The sequence below is a fragment of the Rosa chinensis genome, chromosome 3 (genome assembly GCF_002994745.2).
Source record: "Rosa chinensis cultivar Old Blush chromosome 3, RchiOBHm-V2, whole genome shotgun sequence".
Classification (NCBI taxonomy): Eukaryota; Viridiplantae; Streptophyta; class Magnoliopsida; order Rosales; family Rosaceae; genus Rosa; species Rosa chinensis.
In genome coordinates this window covers 27,470,359-27,491,600 of record NC_037090.1, presented here as the reverse complement: position 1 = coordinate 27,491,600, position 21,242 = coordinate 27,470,359, and the positions used below count along the sequence as shown (strand labels likewise).

The 21,242-nt window shown below is 39.1% G+C and overlaps 2 protein-coding genes and 2 non-coding genes across 13 annotated transcripts; all 4 read left to right on the top strand.

Moving 5' to 3' along the window:
- Positions 1-869: 869 nt before the first annotated feature.
- LOC112192546 (cleavage stimulating factor 64) lies at positions 870-5,792 on the top strand. Its single transcript, XM_024332332.2, has 2 exons — positions 870-2,149; positions 5,414-5,792. Exons 1-2 carry the CDS (start codon positions 1,493-1,495, stop codon positions 5,663-5,665), a joined length of 909 nt encoding a protein of 302 aa, XP_024188100.1. The 5' UTR covers positions 870-1,492; the 3' UTR covers positions 5,666-5,792.
- Positions 4,647-4,749, top strand: LOC112195556. The gene has a single exon (XR_002934615.1). It is a non-coding gene; the product is annotated as a U6 spliceosomal RNA (small nuclear RNA).
- An 8,506-nt stretch (positions 5,793-14,298) lies between the features above and the next one.
- LOC112192547 (uncharacterized protein At5g43822) lies at positions 14,299-20,543 on the top strand. Of its 10 annotated transcripts, none has more exons than XM_040517240.1 (6): positions 14,299-14,499; positions 16,815-17,057; positions 17,147-17,265; positions 17,462-17,641; positions 19,598-19,662; positions 19,765-20,543. In XM_040517240.1, the coding sequence occupies exons 1-6, from the start codon at positions 14,422-14,424 to the stop codon at positions 19,806-19,808; spliced, it is 729 nt and encodes a 242-aa protein (XP_040373174.1). In that variant the 5' UTR covers positions 14,299-14,421; the 3' UTR covers positions 19,809-20,543. The 10 variants fall into 10 exon arrangements, 8 of the variants coding, with proteins under 8 accessions (XP_040373174.1, XP_040373177.1, XP_040373176.1 ...); XM_040517243.1 differs by having other exon boundaries at positions 16,753-17,057; XR_002933549.2 differs by lacking the exon at positions 14,299-14,499 and adding an exon at positions 15,944-16,411 and having other exon boundaries at positions 16,753-17,050.
- Positions 14,355-14,457, top strand: LOC112195557. The gene has a single exon (XR_002934616.1). It is a non-coding gene; the product is annotated as a U6 spliceosomal RNA (small nuclear RNA).
- Positions 20,544-21,242: the final 699 nt, after the last annotated feature.

Below are 21,242 nucleotides of genomic sequence, written 5' to 3'. Positions count from 1 at the left end.
CCCACAAAGTCAGAGGAGGAAGAGAAGAGGAAAGCTCTGGCATGCCTAGAGAGCAACGTCGGCGGTGATTTTGGTGGAAATTAGGAGGAGGAAGACGACATTGTCGAGAGCGACGCAGGCGGTGATGTTGGTGGAAATCAGGAGGAGGAAAATAAGAGGAAAGCTCCGGCATGAGGTTGTGAGAGTGAGCGTGACTGATTGGTCCACCGGCAAGAGGCCCAAGTCGGAGTGGTTGCCCCTCACGCACTGGGAGGTTGCGGCTGCTCTCTCTGTTTTCTTCATATTCTCCTCCGACCTCTTCTATGTCTACTTGACCATGCCCGCCATCGATTACGGTAAAATCAAAATCAAACGCACCATTGCTGATCTCCGCTTGCTCAAGTACATTCCCTAATTCCCAATTCTCAATTCCCAAACTCACTCTTATACATTTTTTTTTTCATTGATTTTTCTCTATAAATCATCTTGGGACCTATGCAAATGATTATCCAGCTCAATTCATTCTGGGTTACTGTTCTACATACATCTTCATGTAGACAGAAGGAGAAAGAAGATAAGAAAGAAGGCAGAGGAAATTTGGAAGAAACTAAAGCAGGGGCATTTTCGACACTTTACAAAATCAGTGTCTTACGTGGCGCTAAGCTGGCAAGTACAAACTGACACCTCATCAAGCAACCGGATGAAATGGACGGAATGGACCAGTTGGCATTCAAATTTTGAGTTCGGGGATTTTTGGGATTAAATTAGAAAAGCAGGGACTAAATAAAGACGAAGGCATACTTCAGGAACTAAACAGTAATTTGCCCTAAAAATTTAGTATGTTTACAAACCATAAAACATACTCCAAGTTATTAAAAATTTCAATTTGTTGGGATAAGAATTAAGATGTATAAGAAAACAAAAAAGGAAAAGAAAAAAAAAAAGGTAATTGTAGAGAAAACTGAACCCGTGTAAAAGAAAGGAAATAGGCGTATCTTACACGCAAACCCGTAAAGTACGCGGTTTCACCGCCGCCCCTAAACCCTTTAAAACCACCACACCTCTACCTTTCTTATTCCTCCCCAATTCTCTGTGACCCTAGCCCTCGCCATCGCCATCGCTCTCACTATCGCTCCCAATCAATTGGGCTTTCTAATTCTTAGTCTTCTTCCTGTGAATTTCTTACTTTAGGGTAAATTCCAATACCTCACCTTTTCTCGTTCAATTTTCTCTGGGTAAATTAGGGTTTTGCTTTGACGAAGACTCCGTAGAAATTAACCCATAACCCATTACTGCGAATTTTAGATTTATTTGGTCAAGAAACCTTCAATTAGGTGGAGTCCGAATCCAATTGGGAAAACGAAAAGACGGATTCCCGTTTCCTGTTTCTTCACGCAATTGACAAGTTTCCCTTTCCGACTTGGGAATAGATAGAATTCCTAATCCTAATTGGAAGTCTTCGAATTCTATAAAGGATTACCAGGACTTTTGGGTCTGTGTTAACTAGTTCTTGATGGCTTCTTCTCGCCGCATTTTCGTTGGGAACATCCCTTATGATGCCACCGAGCAACAGGTCAAGGCTCTCTGCGAGGAGGTTGGCCCTGTTGTGACTTTCAGAATGGTTACAGATAAAGACACCGGGAAGCCAAAGGGTTTTGGGTTCTGTGAGTACAGGGATGAAGCGACGGCGTTTAGTGCGCTGCGAAATCTTCAGGATTGTGAGCTCAATGGCCGGCGTTTGAAGGTTAATTTTGCTGCTAATGATAAGGCCAATCATCAGCCGATTGGTCTCCAAGCAGCTGTTGATGCAGCCGCCGCAATGGCGGGAGCTCTAGGCGGTTCTCAGCAGCAGGCATTGGCTAATGATCCTTTGACAGTCCATCTGTCCAAAATGTCGAGGAATCAGTTGGCGCAAATGGTCTCGGAGATGAAGGGAATTGCTGTGGAAAATCAGGAGATGGCTCAGGAGCTGTTGCTTGCAAAGCCGCAGTTAAACAGGGCTCTGCTTCAGGCACAAATGATGCTAGGAATGGTCACACCACAAATGTTGGGACAGGTTAATATGAGGCCAATGCTTCCCTTCAATAATGGCCAGCCGCAGCAGCAGCAGCTCGTTCCCAAATCGGAACCAGTACAGATCTCGGAGCCTCAGACTCTGGTCACCCCACAAATGATGCAAAAGCGGGCAATGCCTCCATTGAATATGGGCCAGCAGCAGCAGCAGCAAGTTCCAAAATCAGAACCAGTGCAAATCTCTGAGCCTCAGATTCTTCCAACGGGGGTGGACCCTGCTTTGTTGCAACAAGTTTTGAGCCTACCTCCCAAAACGGTGGCTTCATTGGCACCCGAACTGCGACAACAGGTCATTCAACTCCAACAGATGTATAGGCAAGATCAGAGGATCCCTTGCAGCAGTGGATGAGCCTTATCACCAACTTGGTTAGAATAGGATAAGCGTTTTGTTTTTCTGCTGTCACAATGTAAAAATCTTCATGTATTTGTCCTTTGGTCCAAACATTAATGAGAAATACAGCTTATTTTCAAATTCATTTTCCGTGTGGTTAATTTTCGTTTGATAAGAATAGTTGGACAGTTGTTTTAAAATCTTGCTCTTCATAATGCTTGGTTTTCATGCCAATTGTTCTATTTGTTTTGTGCACTTTATTGTATTCTCCTATGGTAATTTAAGTGTTGGTTTCTAAATTGTTACACTCGAAAATTCCATGCTTTCATGCCAATATATATATGCTCAATTATCAGACAATCCAACAAGGAATGCAAACAAGGAAAAACTTCAGAATTGGTTTGGTTATTTCATCTCCAACATGTAGCACCATAGTCTGGAAAGTTGCTACTAATGTTTGAGCTTTACTCCTATATTTTGATAAACCTAGTCAAGCCTAGAAATCAGCTAATTTAATTGTGAATAACTGCCAGGAAAAAAAACAAGTTTTGAGCTAGACACCTGCAAAATTGGTTCATTGCCACAGGAACAGTAAGAAGTCATTATCTCCAACACATGCTTTGCCAACATCAGAGGATCCTCTTTAGTGCAGGCATCATTATTAGATTGATGTTGCATATACAGGACTGTGTTTCACTGTAGTCAGTACATTTGTTAGAATAAGAAAGTTTTGTTTATTTACATTACTTAGAATAAGGAAGTTTGCTTCTAGTTTATAAATTGATTTCCGTAATTACTAACTATAATTACTAACAATACAGAAAAGAAGCTAATGTTTTTGTAAAATACGACTGGTCAGAATTTAGTTAGCCAGAATTCTTATTTAGATCAGCAATAACAAGCTCATTTTAACAAAAGCAGTCATACTTTAACTAGCTAAACCAGAGCATTATCATCTTTTGAAACTAATATCTCAACCTAAAAGGACATTGTGATTAGAGTGCAGTAGTTTCATCATGTTGTTCTTGTGCTTGGTGTTTCTTTCTTTTTTTTGGGTTCTCTTGCTGGTGTATCTTGGAGTTCTTATCGATTGTCTTGTGACTCTTGTCCACTTCTTTGTAAATGTTTTTTTGTTTGAGAAAATATGGTTTTGTTAGAGAAGAAGAACAAAAAAAATAAAAAAATCTAATATCTCACACATGAAAGGGTTGTGAAGAAGAGCTTTCATACTCCCAAGAGCAAGAGTAGAAGATGAAGATTTATACCTTCTACAGAACAAGTTGTGTCCTTGTGGTAGCTAAAGCCTTCTGAAGCATCTGAGAAGCTTACCGAAAAATTGGGACATGACAGTTGAGGAGAGATTATTCTGGGACTTTTCATGTTGCAAATGACACTAAGTGCAGGGATCGTGGATTACTGATTGCTTATATGAGATGGAATCGCATTCTTAGGGATTGTATGTTAAATCAAATGCAATGCCTTGTACTAACACTCACCAGTTACTACTTGTCAGGTGTATGATATGTATATTTGTGTAACAAACAGAATGATGATGTTAATGGTGGTTTATTTATTACCGATTGGAAATATATACATACATTATATGTTAACTAATCGTGTCCAATACATGAATTCAAGTTTGTATGCCTGATAATCTCTTTAACAAGTTTGTGTTACTACGATTGGCGACAAAGAATGACGTCCGGGCTTATAAAGCATGGTGTCTAGTTTCAGTTTAGCACTCTGGGTGTCCTTGGTCTCTCTTATTAGTGACTTTAAAGCTTATTTGTAAGCGCAAAGTTTAGTCCAGAACAATGACTTTAGGGAGTTCAACCTCACCAGTTAGCAGAAGGATTTTAAAATTGGCTAATTGAATTTCATGGACTTCCTTACTTCTTTGCATTAACTGGATATGTCTATAATGGTTTGACGGATTGAGCCTCCTCACTCATTGAGTCATTGCTTCTCTCCAAGCTTAATGTAATTATATATTTCATTGCGCAATATTGAAGGCATTTTAAAGCTTGTAACAAGATATCTCAATCAATATAACGTATCTTTCATACTCATTAACTGATAGTTAATCTTAAAATCGTTAGTTTTAATCTTGTAAAACACCCAAATTGCACAGCAAGAGAGGACCGCGAATGCTTTTAGAAATAGGAATCCCTATCGCTTTATAGAACAGCGGGTTAAGGCATCCCACATCAGAAACAAGAGGAAAAGAACAAGCTTTATAAGGGATTGGCTGGCATTCAGGCTTGTCCCTTCGGGGACATCCGATAAAATTGGAACGATACAGAGAAGATTAGCATGGCCCCTGCGCAAGGATGACACGCATAAATCGAGAAATGGTCCAAATTTTTTTTTTTTGGGCAATCTTCTTCCTCCCTCCTGCGAATCAAGCAAAAGGTAACTTCAGAGGTTTCCCTTTTCCTCTTCTGTTGGTTTTTTTTGTCAAATCCTTTTCTGTTGATTAGTTGGATTAGTAGCACAACTGAATTCTTTATTTATATCAAGTTTCTGGCTTTGTTTTTGGTTAATGCATATGAAATTTGGAATTTGATTATGCAAAGAGGCGTTGTTATGTTCAAAGTTCAAACAACTTTGATATTCACATGTCATTGTCCAAAGGACAAAGAAACTATGTCTGATCATTAAACTGACTAAGTAATCAAGCCTTGGAGGTAGATCAGATAGACTTTCTTTTGCTTAATTAGATGAGCCAAGCCTCGGAGAAGTGGAAATTCCTTTTGGTAACAAGTATATGCTAAACACGATCCACTGCAGTCAAAACTAGCATCTTCACATTGTATCTCTGCCATACCACTGACGTTTGTCATATCGAGTCAAGTTTTTAATGAAAATCTAATGACCGGAACAATCAAAGTAACTGGCACTAATCTGTGTTCACTCATTTTGGGTGTAGTGACTTGCTTATTGTTTAGTTTGGGGGCTTTTTCTTAAGGAGAACAACAACACTGGTTGGCTCTCCACACCTTGTGAAGCAAATTTGTGTTCACCCCACAAATGATGCAAAAGAGGTCAATGCCTCCATTGAATATGGGCCAGCAGCAGCAGCAGCAAGTTCCAAAATCAGAACCAGTGCAAATCTCTGAGCCTCAGATTCTTCCAACGGGGGTGGACCCTGCTTTGTTGCAACAAGTTTTGAGCCTACCTCCCGAAACGGTGGCTTCATTGGCACCCGAACTGCGACAACAGGTCATTCAACTCCAACAGATGTATAGGCAAGATCAGAGGATCCCTTGCAGCAGTGGATGAGCCTTATCAGTAACTTGGTTAGAATAGGATAAGCGTTTTGTTTATCTGCTGTCACAATGTAAAAATCTTCATGTACTTGTCCTTTGGTCCAAACATTAACGAGAAATACAGCTTATTTTCAAATTCATTTTCCGTGTGGTTAATTTTTGCTTGATAAGAATAGTTGGACAGTTGTTTTGAAATCTTGCTCTTCATAATGCTTGGTTTTCATGCCAGTTGTTCTATTTGTTTTGTGCACTTTATTGTATTCTCCTATGGTACGTAATTTAAGTGTTGGTTTCTAAGTTGTTACACTCGAAAATTCCATGCTTTCATGCCAATATATACATGCTCAATTATCAGACAATCCAACAAGGAATGCAAACAAGGAAAAACTTCAGAATTGGTTTGGTTATATGCTAAATTTTTTATATGCTTAACATAAAAAAGCAATGCAAACAAGGAAAAACTTCAGAATTGGTTTGGTTATTTCATCTCCAACATGTAGCAACATAGTCTAGAAAGTTGCTACTAATGTTTGAGCTTTACTCCTATATTTTGATAAACCTAGTCAAGCCTAGAAATCAGCTAATTTAATGTGAATAACTGCCAGGAAAAAAAACAAGTTTTGAGCTAGACACCTGCAAAATTGGTTCATTTCCACCGGAACACTAAGAAGTCATTATCTCCAACACATGCTTTGCCAAGATCAGAGGATCCTCTTTAGTTCAGGCATCATTATTAGATTGATGTTGCATATACAGGACTGTGTTTCACTGTAGTCAGTACATTTGTTAGAATAAGAAAGTTTTGTTTATTTACATTACTTAGAATAAGGAAGTTTGCTTCTAGACTTCTAGTTTATAAATTGATTTCTGTAATTACTAACTATAATTACTAACAATACAGAAAAGAAGCTAATGTTTTTGTAAAATACGACTGGTCAGAATTTAGTTAGGCAGAATTCTTATTTAGAGCAGCAATAACAAGCTCATTTTAACAAAAGCAGTCATACTTTAACTAGCGAAACCAGAACATTATCATCTTTTGAAACTAATATCTCAACCTAAAAGGACATTGTGATTAGAGTGCAGTAGTTTCATCATGTTGTTCTTGTGCTTGGTGTTTCTTTTTTTTTTTTGGGTTCTCTTGCTGGTGTATCTTGGAGTTCTTATCGTTTGTCTTGTGACTCTTGTCCACTTCTTTGTAAATGTTTTTTTGTTTGAGATAATATGGTTTTTGTTTAAGTATAATGTATTTGAGAGAGATTGATGAGAGAGATGTGTTCTTATTATTGAGAATAGGAGCCCTATATATAGGGATTACAAAGTGCTAGTTCTAATGTTACAAGGAATACCAATCCGTGTAGGATTGGGAAATCTAGAACCTTCACTCCTATTGCTACTCCTAGTTTGATAAGGCACACTAAATCGATATTCCTTCAACACTCCCCCTTGTGCCGCTTCAAACTTGGTGGTGACGCTTCATCCGTTGCCTCGTTAAAAACCTTGCCAGGTAACAAAAACCCTGTGGGATAAAAATAACCCTGGTCGAAGGACAAAAAGAGCACAACACGTCCTTCACTCTTCGAGATCGAACATGTAGACATCATAACTCCCCCTGATTGCTATAATCGTGGGAGTTCGGATAACTTTCTCAATCCGATGCTCTTCACATGTTTCTCGAAAGTGGATTTAGGTAACGACTTAGTGAATAAGTCCGCTACATTATCCTCTGATCGGATTTGATTCACTTCAATCTTTAGGAGTGATTGTTGTTGCTGATTATAAAAGAACTTAGGCGATATATGCTTGGTGTTGTCGCCCTTGATGAAACCTAACTTCATTTGTTCAATACAAGCTGCATTATCCTCATAAATGCATGTAGGTTCATTTGTGGTAGACTTCAAACCACAACTTCCTTGAATGTGTCGAATTACGGACCTTAGCCATATACATTCACGTACAGCTTCATGTAGAGCAATAATCTCTGCATGATTTGAGGAAGTAGCAACAAGGGTCTGTTTTGTAGACCTCCAAGATATCGCAGTGCTTCCCATGGTAAAGACATAACCAGTTTGGGAGCGACCTTTGTGAGGGTCAGAGAGGTACCCTGCATCAGCAAAACCCATCAAGACATCATTGTCGTTTTGATGGAGGGAGATAGGATAACGCCGGCCACCATGAGCGGTGGCGGCGCCGGCGGCGGCAACATGGCCGGCGGCCATTCCATGGACGGGGGTGTTTTGCCTTTTGGGGTCCAATCCCAATTTTCCGTCATTCCTTTTCTCTCTGTAGGGATAGAATAGGCCCATATCAATCGTACCTCTTAGGTATCGAAAGATTGTCTTTATACCAATCCAATGGCGGCGTGTTGGAGCAGAGCTATGTCGAGCTAACAAGTTCACTGCGAATGAGATATCCGGTCTTGTGCATTGAGCTAAGTACAATAATGCGCCTATTGCACTCAAATAAGGCACCTCGGCCTCTAATGGTTCTTCGTCCTCATCCCTTGGACGAAACGGATCTTTTCCGGGCTCAAGACTACGGCCGATCATGGGAGTACTCGTAGGCTTTGCTTTATCTTCATTAAAGCGCCTTAGGATTTTCTGAGTATATGCAGACTGATGGATCAAGATTCCATCACTACGGTGCTCGAGTTCTAAACCGAGACAAAACCGTGTTTTCCCAAGATCTTTCATCTCAAATTCGGATTTCAAGTATTTAGCAGTTTCCTTCAACTCATCTAGAGTTCCAATTAGGTTCATGTCATCGACATAAACTGCTACGATTGCAAATCCGGAACTTGTTCTTTTAATGAACACGCATGGGCATATTTCATTGTTAATATATCCCTTCCCAATCAAGTAGTCACTTAGACGGTTATACCACATCCGTCCGGATTGTTTTAATCCATATAGTGAGCGTTTTAATCTTATTGAAAACGCGCTCCGTGGTTTAGAGCCACTTGATTTGGGTAATTGAAGTCCATCTGGAACCTTCATATATATCTCTGAATCTAGATCCCCATAGAGATATGCTGTAACCACATCCATAAGCTGCATGTCAAGTTTTTCGGAAACTACCAAACTGACAAGGTAGCGGAACGTTATAACGTCCATTACGGGAGAATATGTCTCCTCGTAGTCAATTCCAGGGCGTTGTGAGAAACCTTGCGCCACAAGGCGGGCTTTGTATCTTACAACCTCATTTTTCTCATTACGCTTTCTAACAAAGACCCATTTATGGCCAACAGGTTTTACATCTGGGGGTGTCTGCGTTATAGGCCCAAATACCTGTCTCTTTGCTAGTGAATCCAATTCAGCCTGGATCGCATCTTTCCATTTAGGCCAATCCGCTCTTCGTTGACATTCTTCGACAGAGGGAGGTTCGATATCATCATATTCTATGATTCCTTTTGCAACATGATATGCAAATGCATCATCAATTGCCATAGAATTTCTATCCATCATCTCATGTACACTAGTGTAATTCATGGAGATCTCTCTATTCTCTGGAGTTGGTTCTGACATTGGAGCGTCCCCCAATGATGTCTCTTGGACATAACCATAATCCGGAATGTTCTCATGAGATGGATTATTTACATCGATGATTAATGGATTATTTTGTGCCAAACTCGCTTTCTTTCTTGGGCGAGAATCCATCGAACCTATTGGCCTCCCGCGCTTCCTGGCAGGAGCCGTGGGCCTAGCCACAACGTCACTACCACTGTGGACGTTGGCGCCATGCTCAAGTGCCCTTGAGGTGGCGTCATGTCCTCTAATTTTAGGGACATCAATCCTTGCAGGCACATTTGCAGCAGGTATGTGTGATCTCGTCACTTCAGCAATATCAGAAAACGCATCAGGCATCGATTCTGCTACGTTATGAAGATCAAGAATTCTCCGCACTTCAATTTCGGACTGTGCGGTTCGGGGATCAAGATGAGACAGAGTGGGGACAGACCACGACAATTCCTGTCGTTCCTGTTGAACATTTATGTTCTTATCTCCCCCTAACGACGGGAAGACTGTCTCATCGAAGTGACAATCCGCAAATCTTGCGGTAAAGAGATCGCCTGTCAAGGGTTCTAAATAGCGGACAATAGTTGGAGAATCATATCCAACATAAATGCCTAATCGTCGTTGAGGACCCATTTTGGTGCGCTGTGGCGGCGCAATAGGCACATATACTGCACACCCAAATATGCGTAAGTGTGAGACATTAGGCTCATACCCAGTCACCATCTGGGACACAGAAAAGGGTTGAGTGGCAGTGGGCCTCAGACGAATAAGCACAGCTGCATGCAGAATTGCATAGCCCCAAGCAGAAATAGGGAGATTGGTGCGCATTACCAATGCCCTAGCGACCATTTGTAGTCGTTTAATGGCGGCTTCTGCGAGACCATTTTGGGTGTGAACATGAGGAACTGGATGTTCAACCTCAATCCCAATGGACATGCAATAATCATCAAAAGTTTTTGATGTAAACTCCCCAGCATTGTCTAATCTTATAGACTTAATAGGATGATCAGGGTGGTGAGCCCTCAACTTAATAATCTGTGCTAGGAGTTTAGCAAATGCAGTGTTCCTAGTGGACAATAGCATGACATGTGACCAGCGTGTCGATGCATCAACCAACACCATAAAATATCTAAATGGTCCGCATGGTGGTTGAATAGGTCCACAAATATCACCTTGGATTCTTTGCAAGAATGGTATATTTTCTTTAGTGTCCTTTGCATAGGATGGTCTCGATCCTAATTTTGCTAAAGAGCAGGCTTTGCAGAACGAATAATGGGCTTTAGAAACAACCAATGAGGATTTTGGTTGAGCCACGAAGTCACAATGGACTTGAGAAGTAGAAATTGGAGTCAGGGGAGCAGAGGTGGCGTCAAAGCCACCCTTGGGCCGTAGGGGGATGGCGGCGTCGGCTTGTGATGGCCGAACTTGAAGGGGAAAGGCACCGTGAGGCGCAGGTGCTCCTCCTTGATCCAAATTTCAAGTTTTACTTCTTTTCGTTCTGAAAAATGGATGTCCGTGTGAAGTCTTTAATATACGGATCATCATGTCACGACCTGGGTGTCCCAAACGGTCGTGCCAAAGCCTATACGTGTCGGAATCCCATAAATCATCTCTCATGACATGGTTGGATTCAATGACTCGAATAGTGGTTGCATACAACCCACTAGAGCGACACATAAGTTTCTCTAATACTCGTTTATTTCCGTAGTCATTAGAGGTGATGCAAAGGAACTCTTGTCCATTCTCACAATGCGTTTCCGCATGAAAACCATTGGCTCTTATATCTTTAAAATAATAAAGTTCGAAAAACATGTCTACGACATGAGATAAAATAAATCGATACTTTATTAATAATATCCAATGATTACATCAAAGTTTCGTGACCATAATCTAATCCAAAGAAAAATCAAACATTAGACAAATTGTAGTCACTCAATTCGTTCGGTAATTCCAATTAAATATGACCAGGGAAGTAGAGAGAGATGTCGGTGGAGCAAAGCTCTCTTAAGTACCACTAATCTCAATTACTTTCCTAGACATCATACTTAATTGAGTACGCCTAGAGGAAAAGAGATATTCCAATAAGTCATTTTATTGATTAAGGCATAATTGCCATTACATAATTCTTGGAAATTAAAAGACTATTCTAAATAAAAATCTGCGGCATTCTATCTTCATCGCCAGATTTAAAGTCTTTTATAGCTCGATGTATTACCTTTGATCAGGTACTCCATAAAATATCATGAAGAGGATGCTCTCTTGATTGAGGTGTATTGACACAATACATATGGTCCCTAGAACCAATGGCGTTGGAATAGTGCAATCATGGCCAAAAATGGCGCCATGGTGTCCAACCCTATACCCTCAACGTCATGACTCCTATGGTCATGTTAGGGTTTTCTCAATCAATTTGTTATTTTGTGTTTTTCCACAAGCATGCATAAATAATATGATGCAGAGAGCCTCCGAACAATATTTCATAACTCTTTCAAAGTTATAGTGAAGCAGATATTATTCCATCGTGCTTCTATGTTCGGAAAGTTGTGAATGTTACTAAAACGTTCACTAGGCGCAACCCAAAGGTTGTTAGCGCTATCCTCATTCATGTACTCAAACTGGAGGGCCATCTTCATGTGGCGCTTCATCAGGGTAAATGCCCTGGAATTTTCTATCTCAGTTTGTGAGTCTTGAGCGGTTCCTTTAGAACAGGGCTCTTGGATTGTAGGCAAATAAATATCCCGTGCCCGTTGAATCCAATGGAGTAAAATCGAGCTCGTTCAAGTCTTACATCTTGAAAGGAAAGCAAGAACGTATTAGTTTCGGAGTCAATGCTTCCACGAAAACTAATATAAGATTTCTGAGCTATGCTACCAAGAAATCGATTTCCAAGAATAATTGGATTAGACCGAAACAATGATGTTTATATGGTCGTTAATCGATGCTTACGGACGCTCTTAGTCCGAAGTCTTACGAACGCTCTTAGTTCGTTAAATTGCGTGAATCCCCACGATTCCGCTTTTCAAGAATCGAACCCACGTTATAAGAAAGGTGGGATGTAGAAGAAGGGAGGTTTTCAAGTCCCCGAGAAAAGAAGAAGTATTTAAAATGCTGAAGGCATGAACTTTATTCTTAAAATACTTACTTGCTTAAATACTTACTTGTTGATTTCGGGTTTTGGATCACGCGCGTGTTGATGCAGGCGTGATGTGGTGTTGAATGCGTGGGGCAGCAGGGGCTGCAGTGATGTTGCAGTAGCAGTAGGTTGCAGCAGGAGAAAGAAGAGCTGCTGAGGTGGGTGTGCTGCAGGGGCAGCAGATATACGGCAGATTCTGTTCTGAACAGCTTGTACCTCGATTGGTGTACAGATCTCAATATGACTCCGATAAGGCTGAAATTCGGAGGTTAGATGGAAGAGACAGAGACGAACAACTTTTATGAAGAAAGTTTTTCGATCTGAGCTTCCGAACTAGACGTTTCGAGGCTTGCAAGAAGACGGATGTGCACAGGAACGGGAAAAAGATGCAGTGGGTGTGCGTTGGCTTGTTTGCGCAGCAGGGATGCTTCGGTGGCAGCAGGCTGGAACGCAGGGCTGCAGGGAGGGAGCAGCAGGGGCTGCTGTGCAAGGTTGCAAGCACACGGGCGCTCGGGCTGCAGCAAAGGCTCGGCTAGCTCGGGCTAGGGGCTGCTTTGTGAATGAGTTTTGGTTTTCTGTTTTGTGGTTAGAGTCGTGCTGATAACGTGTTTAAGTATAATGTATTTGAGAGAGATTGATGAGAGAGATGTGTTCTTATTATTGAGAATAGGAGCCCTATATATAGGGATTACAAAGTGCTAGTTCTAATGTTACAAGGAATACCAATCCGTGTAGGATTGGGAAATCTAGAACCTTCACTCCTATTGCTACTCCTAGTTTGATAAGGCACACTAAATCGATATTCCTTCAACAGTTTTGTTAGAGAAGAAGAACATGCTGGTGTATCTTGGAGTTCTTATCGATTGTCTTGTGACTCTTGTCCACTTCTTTGTAAATGTTTTTTTGTTTGAGAAAATATGGTTTTGTTAGAGAAGAAGAACAAAAAAAATAAAAAAATCTAATATCTCACACATGAAAGGGTTGTGAAGAAGAGCTTTCATACTCCCAAGAGCAAGAGTAGAAGATGAAGATTTATACCTTCTACAGAACAAGTTGTGTCCTTGTGGTAGCTAAAGCCTTCTGAAGCATCTGAGAAGCTTACTGAAAAATTGGGACATGACAGTTGAGGAGAGATTATTCTGGGACTTTTCATGTTGCAAATGACACTAGGTGCAGGGATCGTGGATTACTGATTGCTTATATGAGATGGAATCGCATTCTTAGGGATTGTATGTTAAATCAAATGCAATGCCTTGTACTAACACTCACCAGTTACTACTTGTCAGGTGTATGATATGTATATTTGTGTAACAAACAGAATGATGATGTTAATGGTGGTTTATTTATTACCGATTGGAAATATATACATACATTATCTGTTAACTAACGTGTCCAATACATGAATTCAAGTTTGTATGCCTGATAATCTCTTTAACAAGCTTGTGTTACTACGATTGGCGACAAAGAATGACGTCCGGGCTTATAAAGCATGGTGTCTAGTTTCAGTTTAGCACTCTGGTTGTCCTTGGTCTCTCTTATTTGTGACTTTAAAGCTTATTTGTAAGCTCAAAATTTAGTCCAGAATAATGACTTTAGGGAGTTCAACCTCACCAGTTAGCAGAAGGATTTTGAAAATGGCTAATTTAACTGGATATATTATATGAATTTCATGGACTTCCTTACTTCTTTGCATTAATTGGATATGTCTATAATGGTTTGACGGATTGAGCCTCCTCACTCATTGAGTCATTGCTTCTCTCCAAGCTTAATGTAATTATATATTTCATTGCGCAATATTGAAGGCATTTTAAAGCTTGTAACAAGATATCTCAATCAATATAATGTATCTTTCATACTCATTAACTGATAGTTAATCTTAAAATCGTTAGTTTTAATCTTGTAAAACACCCAAATTGCACAGCAAGGGAGGACCGCGAATGCTTTTAGAAGTAGGAATCTCTATCACTTTTATAGAACAGCGTGTCAAGGCATCCCACATCGTAGACAGAAGGAAAAGGAAAGGCTTTATAAAGGATTGGCTGGCATTCAGGCTTGTCCCTTCGGGGACATCCGATAAAATTGGAACGATACAGAGAAGATTAGCATGGCCCCTGCGCAAGGATGACACGCATAAATCGAGAAATGGTCCAAATTTTTTTTTGGGCAATCTTCTTCCTCCCTCCTGCGAATCAAGCAAAGGTTTCCCTTTTCCTCTTCTTGGGTTTGTTTAGGTTCATTCTTGGGTATTATTTTTTGGGTCCCGTGGAAACTGATTTGGAATTTGATGATGCAAAGAGGCGTTGTTATGTTCAAACAACTTTGATATTCACATGTCATTTTCCAAAGGACAAAGAAACTATGTCTGATCATTAAACTGACTAAGTAATCAAGCCTTGGAGGTAGGTCAGATAGACTTTCTTTTGCTTAATTAGATGAGCCAGGCCTTGGAGAAGTGGAAATTCCTTTTGGTAACAAGTATATGCTAAACACGATCCACTGCAGTCAAAACTAGCATCTTCACATTGTATCTCTGCCATACCACTGACGTTTGTCATATCGAGTCAAGTTTTTAATGAAAATCTAATGACAGGAACAATCAAAGTAACTGGCACTAATCTGTGTTCACTCATTTTGGGTGTAGTGACTTGCTTATTGTTTAGTTTTGGGGCTTTTTCTTAAGGAGAACAACAACACTGGTTGGCTCTCCACACCTTGTGAAGCAAATTCGGAGGAATCAGAATTGTGCTCTGCAAGTCCAAGTATCCAGTGTGTATTATATAAAAGCTGACTATTAACTGCCAACCATTGTAGAGCTGGACTAGGTATTCGCTATTTTGATATTCCAAACCGACCTAGTCTCGGAATTTAAATACTTGCTGTGTGAGTCTTAATTCAAATTCAATCAAGTTGGGTGACTGCCTTGATTGTCGAAGTGATTTGAATTTTTTCTTTCGTTCTCGAGGAGGGAATTTCATGAATGTCTCTGTACTTATCAAGTGGAAGCTTAATCATTTTGCCCAATTGGCATGGCATTTCAAACAAATACTTAAATTTTCAACATCCAAAATCTTGATTTTGACTTTGGACTGTTGTACTTAAACCTCTAACTTGGAAGTGTTATTTTTCAACAATGAAGACAGGCATTTAAACGACTATTATTTTCCATGATATGAATTAGGTCTCGCAAGATGTTAGGTGAGAACCAATTAGGCTACCATTTATGAATTTGTTTGTAACTGTCTATGTTAGCTCTAGTGTTGACGTTTGATGACCGATAGTGTATTTTGGATTGAATTGTTAAAAGTATGTTAATGATTGACAGTGGCTTTGATTCGAAATATACAGTAGATTGGTCGATGCTAATCTAAGTGGGAGTTAAACAATCAAAAGTAGGCATTACTGTCATAACAAGTGCCCTTGTGAAATTTTTGAACTTATGTACTATAAGCTCACCTTGTAGTTAAAAGAACTTTTCATCTATCAGAATTTGCAGTGCCTTTGATTTTATAATATACAGTAAATTGGTCGTTGCTAACCTAAGTGGAAGTTAAACAATGAAAACTAGGCATTACTATGATAACAAGAAGTTCCATTTATAACTTCTGAACTGATGTTTTATATTATTCATTTTGGTCTTCTGTTTGTTAGTTCTGAATCTGCACTTTATTCGAAATTCCCAAATTATCTTGAGTAGCTTTAGAACCTCGGAGGGGAATGTCATTGCTTGGTATCCAGAATAAGGAATATGTTTCATTATGAAATTATAGGATATATAATATATACAGAAATCTTATTAGAGGTTCAGATTAGTATCTATGCAATAATTCTGATCTATAGCATTTAAATTTTTAGTTACATCTATATATGTATGTATCCCTGATATTCCTTGGGTTGATTAATTAGAGCTTTACAGGGACAGAACTCACCATAGGCTTTTGGGGGCTGCTTCAGGGGAGCCAGCCCAGAGTTTTGGAAGAAGAAAAGGGTTACCTAGGTCTATATATATAAAAGCCCTTAACTTTCCCTTTTACTAAATCTCTCTAATAGTTTGAAATCTCTATTGATTACCAGTCTCTAGTCCATTAAATTCTCTGATCAATCTCATGCCCTGGTATGTATCTTATATAGGTTGGTTGACAAATTGTTTCATGTATTTTGGCTGATTGACTTGTGAGTTCAATTTAGTTTCTAAATTTTTTTTGTAAGTATGCTTACTAGGCCATGTTAATCATTTTTGCTTTTTATTCACCCAAGTTTTACGAGAGGCCAAAACCAAATTTTGGTATGTTATGGTTTCTCTTGTTCTCTATTGACTAGCTTTTGGCATCCATCTACTTTTAATTTTGACAAGTCAATTTGGTGGTGTATAAATTGCTTATTTGTGTTGAGTTTGCATTTTAGACGAACATAATAAGTCCCAAGTTTATAACAATTATATGAATGCATTTGCAGGGACTATTTTTAACTATTGGCGTCATGAAGAATGCATCTGAGTTGATTTTTTTTTTTTTTAGTTCAATCTGCTGCACCTAAACAATAAGAAAGAACTGCCACCTCAATCTGGTCTGAAAAGACTAAGTTTGAGTGTTGGAATCTGTGCCTTTGTTGTTGGGTTGGCAGATGCGATGGAAGTGATGGTGAAGAAATACCAGCATAGGTTCAGGAATGTGAGGGACGAGATGGATTGTTGGGACAAGCTTCAAGTTCTCTTAGTTTCTCAGTTCAGAAACGCCTCCACCATCATCCAGAGGTTGCAGGTCTCTCAGTTTCTCTCCAATTATTATATACCTTTTTCTTTCTAGATTCTTTAAAGATTTAGAATTTGTGGTTTTGCGGGTTCAATCAGGTTCTTCAAGATTCCAAAAACTATGGTGGCTTGAATGAACTTGTTGATATTCAAGAGGTGGTCTTGGTGAAGCAGATGGAGTCTTTGCAAAAACTCTTGCTTTCCATGAAAAATACCATGTACTTTCCTTTTGTTTCTTCCTTCTTTCATTTCATTCGATTTCACATTTTTACTTAATTTGACTTGGTGAATAATAAATAAGTGCTTATTTGCATTTTATTGTATCAGCTCACTTTATGGAAGAAAAGCCTATCATGACTAGTTTATCATATTTTCTTAACCGATCAAAATAGCAAATTAGACTTATAATTTCAGGGAAGAGTTTCACTGCATTGTAATGTCTCTTGGGAGGATTCATCGTGATGGTAGGCACATGATAAAAGGTGGTTCTAGTCAGCTGAGTACAAAACAACTACAGCAGCGAGTTGGTGTAAAACCCACTCTTGCAGATTGCTTAGATGGGCTTATGCTTCTCCAGGACATGCATTGCTCTGAGTAAGTAACTTGTCTATGTTTTGTCATTCTTCATTGCTAGTTTATCAAAGAAAAAACTTTAGCATCATTGAAGGTTGACTAAATGGCATGGCCTGGCCAGATTTTCTCCCTACATTTTAAGTCAGCTTTCCACAAATCAGAGTCTGTGTCTTAAACTCTCCAGCATATTGGATCACACCCTAATGCCCCAATAGTTCTTGTACTAATACATTGTTGCAAATTAGACCTTAAATCTTCGAAATACACTGTAGAAGGTGGTATTAAGACTATCTCCGACAACTTAGTAGATTGAGGCATCTAATGAGTTCCCTGCCGAGGTCTAACGGTGTTAGCAATGTTCCAAGGTGGTCAAACCTCAGACAAAATCTTCATTGCGCAGGAATTTTATCATAGAAGAGAGCAAAAGGTGGAGTGAGTATCTTTCTTGGAAAGTAGACTGATCAAAAGCTTAAGTTAGTCTAAGATGGGATTTCCCTCAGGAAGCTGTACATTGGCATTTCTGGTGTCTCTTTGCAGTTAATTATGAACTGTGTGAGATTTGGTAAATAAAGATTGTGGTTAATGGGGAGCTTTCTGAGGACTTCAACAGAGAGGTGAAGCAAGGAGTGCTCCATTCCGCCCCTGTTCCAATAGAGTCTAAGGCAAAGCAAAAGTGGTTCGTATGCCTACTTTACCTACTTGACGAAAGGGAACGAACTTTGTTTCGTTTCCAGATTTTGTATTGAACGCATGGGGGCCTTCAAATCATGTTTGAGCCCATGTATGTTCAGACGGCCTTATTTTCATTTCTATCTCCTTATTTATTTGTGTGATGCATGGAAACGTTGAGCCACTTTATCACTCACAATGTTATTACAAATAGATGGAAGGCAATGAAACCACAAGGTCTAGGCCTTTGATTTTTCACCTTTTTTGGCAAATAACCTCATTGTTATTGTGTGGCTTTGTTGATATTCTTTCATTTTAATATGGAACCTTAAAGCCCCTCCAAAGTCAGACTTTTTGCTGGCCCTTATTCCAAGGTAAATTTCTGATGAGTAATCATAGGGTTTAAAGAAACTTCAGTATCATCTCTTTGCTCTTTCTTTGTGGAACCTCCAGCACTTATCTTAAGCAAGCTTGATCTGCTATGGTACCTTCTTAATAAGCGAAAAGCCCTTCTTTTCCAACTCCTACAAGTGGCTAAAACTTAAATTAAACTCTGGTTTTGAGTTTTACTGTTCTAGTATTCGAAGTGTATTGATGTTGTTGCATGTTGATATGTTTTGAAGTTGAGATGTAGCAGAGTTTATGACAGCAAATTCTGAACTCACTTCCATTGATCAGTCATTCAGAGTTTCATTGAAGACGTTTAAAGGCCAATACGTTTACTGATATCCAATCTCATCATGATTTAAAAATTTATTGGCTTAGTCCAGGCCCCAGGTGAGGGAGTTGTAAAGCTCAATGCCAATGGTTGTAGTAGAACCATCTTGAGTGGAGGCATTGGAGCTGGTGGCTTGATTCAATATAGTTGTGGTGACTGCATTGGTTGTCTTTCAGCTAACTCTAATGGTGAGATTTTTACTGGAGAATTGTCTTCAAGACAACCAATGCAGTAAAAATCTCACCATTAGAGTTAGCTGAAAGACAACCAATGCAAACATGAGGGGGACCTCCATATCAATGGAAATTATTCTATGCACGACTAATACCCTATATCATGTTTGCAAGACTAATACCTTCTGTTTCGTTTTTTGAGAGTTCGCCTTTCCTAACCCATATTGGTTCTATTTAAAGTTCTTGTTACTGTAGATGCATGCGTATGTCATTATCTAGCATGGCTATAGCATACTTTCTCTCTCTCTGTCTTCTTTTTGGTGTCCTTTTTTTCATATTCAACTTCGATGTTTATGCACTTAAATGTTTATTATGTCATGTCTATCGCATTCTTATCTAGATGATCACCTTTTTCAGTACCAGTGATTTGAGTTCGCTGCAGCAAATCTTGATTGACCAGCCTAACATTCCCAGGGAAGAAGGTAAGAAAATCTTTGTAGTTTTGAGAGTTATAGTATGGCTGGTGATCCAACTAACAGTAAAAGTTCATGCTCTGACTCGAAACTCCTTTTTTTTTTTTTCAGTTCAATTTGTCTTTGATATCATATTTGCACAAGAGAATTGTTGATCCTTTATGTCACATGATTGCAAAACTTCCCTAGCTCTGGAAATGGGAACTACTTTAAGAGCAGAACCTCTGGGTATCAAAGAGTGAAGAGATGACATAGGGTTCTTGTATTCTGGTACAGACGAAGACGAAGTGCACAAGATGTAATATCCATTAAAGAGATGGAGCATGCAAGTAATTTTTTTTTTTTGGTTATAAGGGGCCTAAAAGGCAAAAACAAGAGCAAAAGAAACAAATTAACTAGAAGACCTATCAGCAGGTCTATTACTGGACTTTCTAACTCTAGCAACGGAGTCCATATCATCTAAATAAGCTTGCAAGACATGAGAGGGAGGGTCTTCAAATTCAACAGTTCCATAGTCATGGGTGATGCTATTGTTTACAAGACAATCAACAACAACATTGCATTCTCTATAAATGTGCTTCAGAGACACAGATTGCAACTAAGCAAGCAGGTTTTTGCAGCAAGAGATAAGGGAGCCAAGGCCCAAAGGGATGCAAGGATATATCACTGAAGACATGTAGCCAAGATGGCAGAATGTAATGATATTTTGATTGCCCCAGAAAGCTTGTGGATATTTGTCATTTATAGTCGTCTATATACTTATGGAGGCCCTTCCCTAGGAGATTCTTTTCATTTCCTCATTTTAATGGATCATCCTCGAGACCCATTTTTCATCAAATTTCAGTGATCCGACCATTCAAGATCTACCATTAGTAGATCATTTGAATCGATTTGGAATTGTTTAAATAACTTGGTAAACTTTAATCATTGTGTTAATCTGTTGAATTTTAACCGTTCATTAAGATCACTATATTTTAGGATATTCGATTACTAGCTAAATGATTTTGGATTTGTTCAAAAATTTGCATTACAAATGATCTTTTAGATGGAGATGGCCGAAATTTGATGAAAAAATGCATCCTACGAATGATCCTTAAATGCACAAAAAATGATTTCTATAGTGGAAGGGTCATTAACAATGTCTATACTCTAAATCATCATCTCTATTAACCATGTCTCTCTTACCTGGTTGCACATAATTGGGGCTTGGCAGCTTGGGAACGGGAAATTTCTACCTTTCCCCATATTACGCCAACGTTGGAAAAAAAGATTTCTCCTATGAAAAAAAATATGTTGGAAAATGGTTCCTTTTTTATTTTTTTTGTTTTTGAAAGGGGGCCCATTCTCTTTGAGATTTAATTTCCTTTGTTATTTTTAATCATTAATTACACGCACTAGCATTTAATACAAGCATGCATTGTCAGTAATTTATGAAAAAATTGAGAAATTAGTTTACTAATGATTATGATTGATCATATTAGAGAGTATAAGAGCATATGTGATTAAATTAAAAGTTCGGGGGCACAAATGATTTTAGGCATAAAATTCAAGGCGGAAAAATGAAATTATCTCTTAATATAAATATATGA

Coding starts and splice junctions, on each gene's coding strand:
- LOC112192547 (XM_040517240.1), top strand. CDS start 14,422: ATGACACGCATAAATCGAGAAATGGTCCAAATTTTTTTTTGGGCAATC. Junction 14,500..16,814: donor CTCCTGCGAATCAAGCAAAG/GTTTCCCTTTTC, acceptor TTTTTTTTTTAG/TTCAATCTGCTGCACCTAAA. Junction 17,266..17,461: donor CTTTCCATGAAAAATACCAT/GTACTTTCCTTT, acceptor TTATAATTTCAG/GGAAGAGTTTCACTGCATTG.
- LOC112192546 (XM_024332332.2), top strand. CDS start 1,493: ATGGCTTCTTCTCGCCGCATTTTCGTTGGGAACATCCCTTATGATGCC. Junction 2,150..5,413: donor AGACTCTGGTCACCCCACAA/ATGATGCAAAAG, acceptor TTCACCCCACAA/ATGATGCAAAAGAGGTCAAT.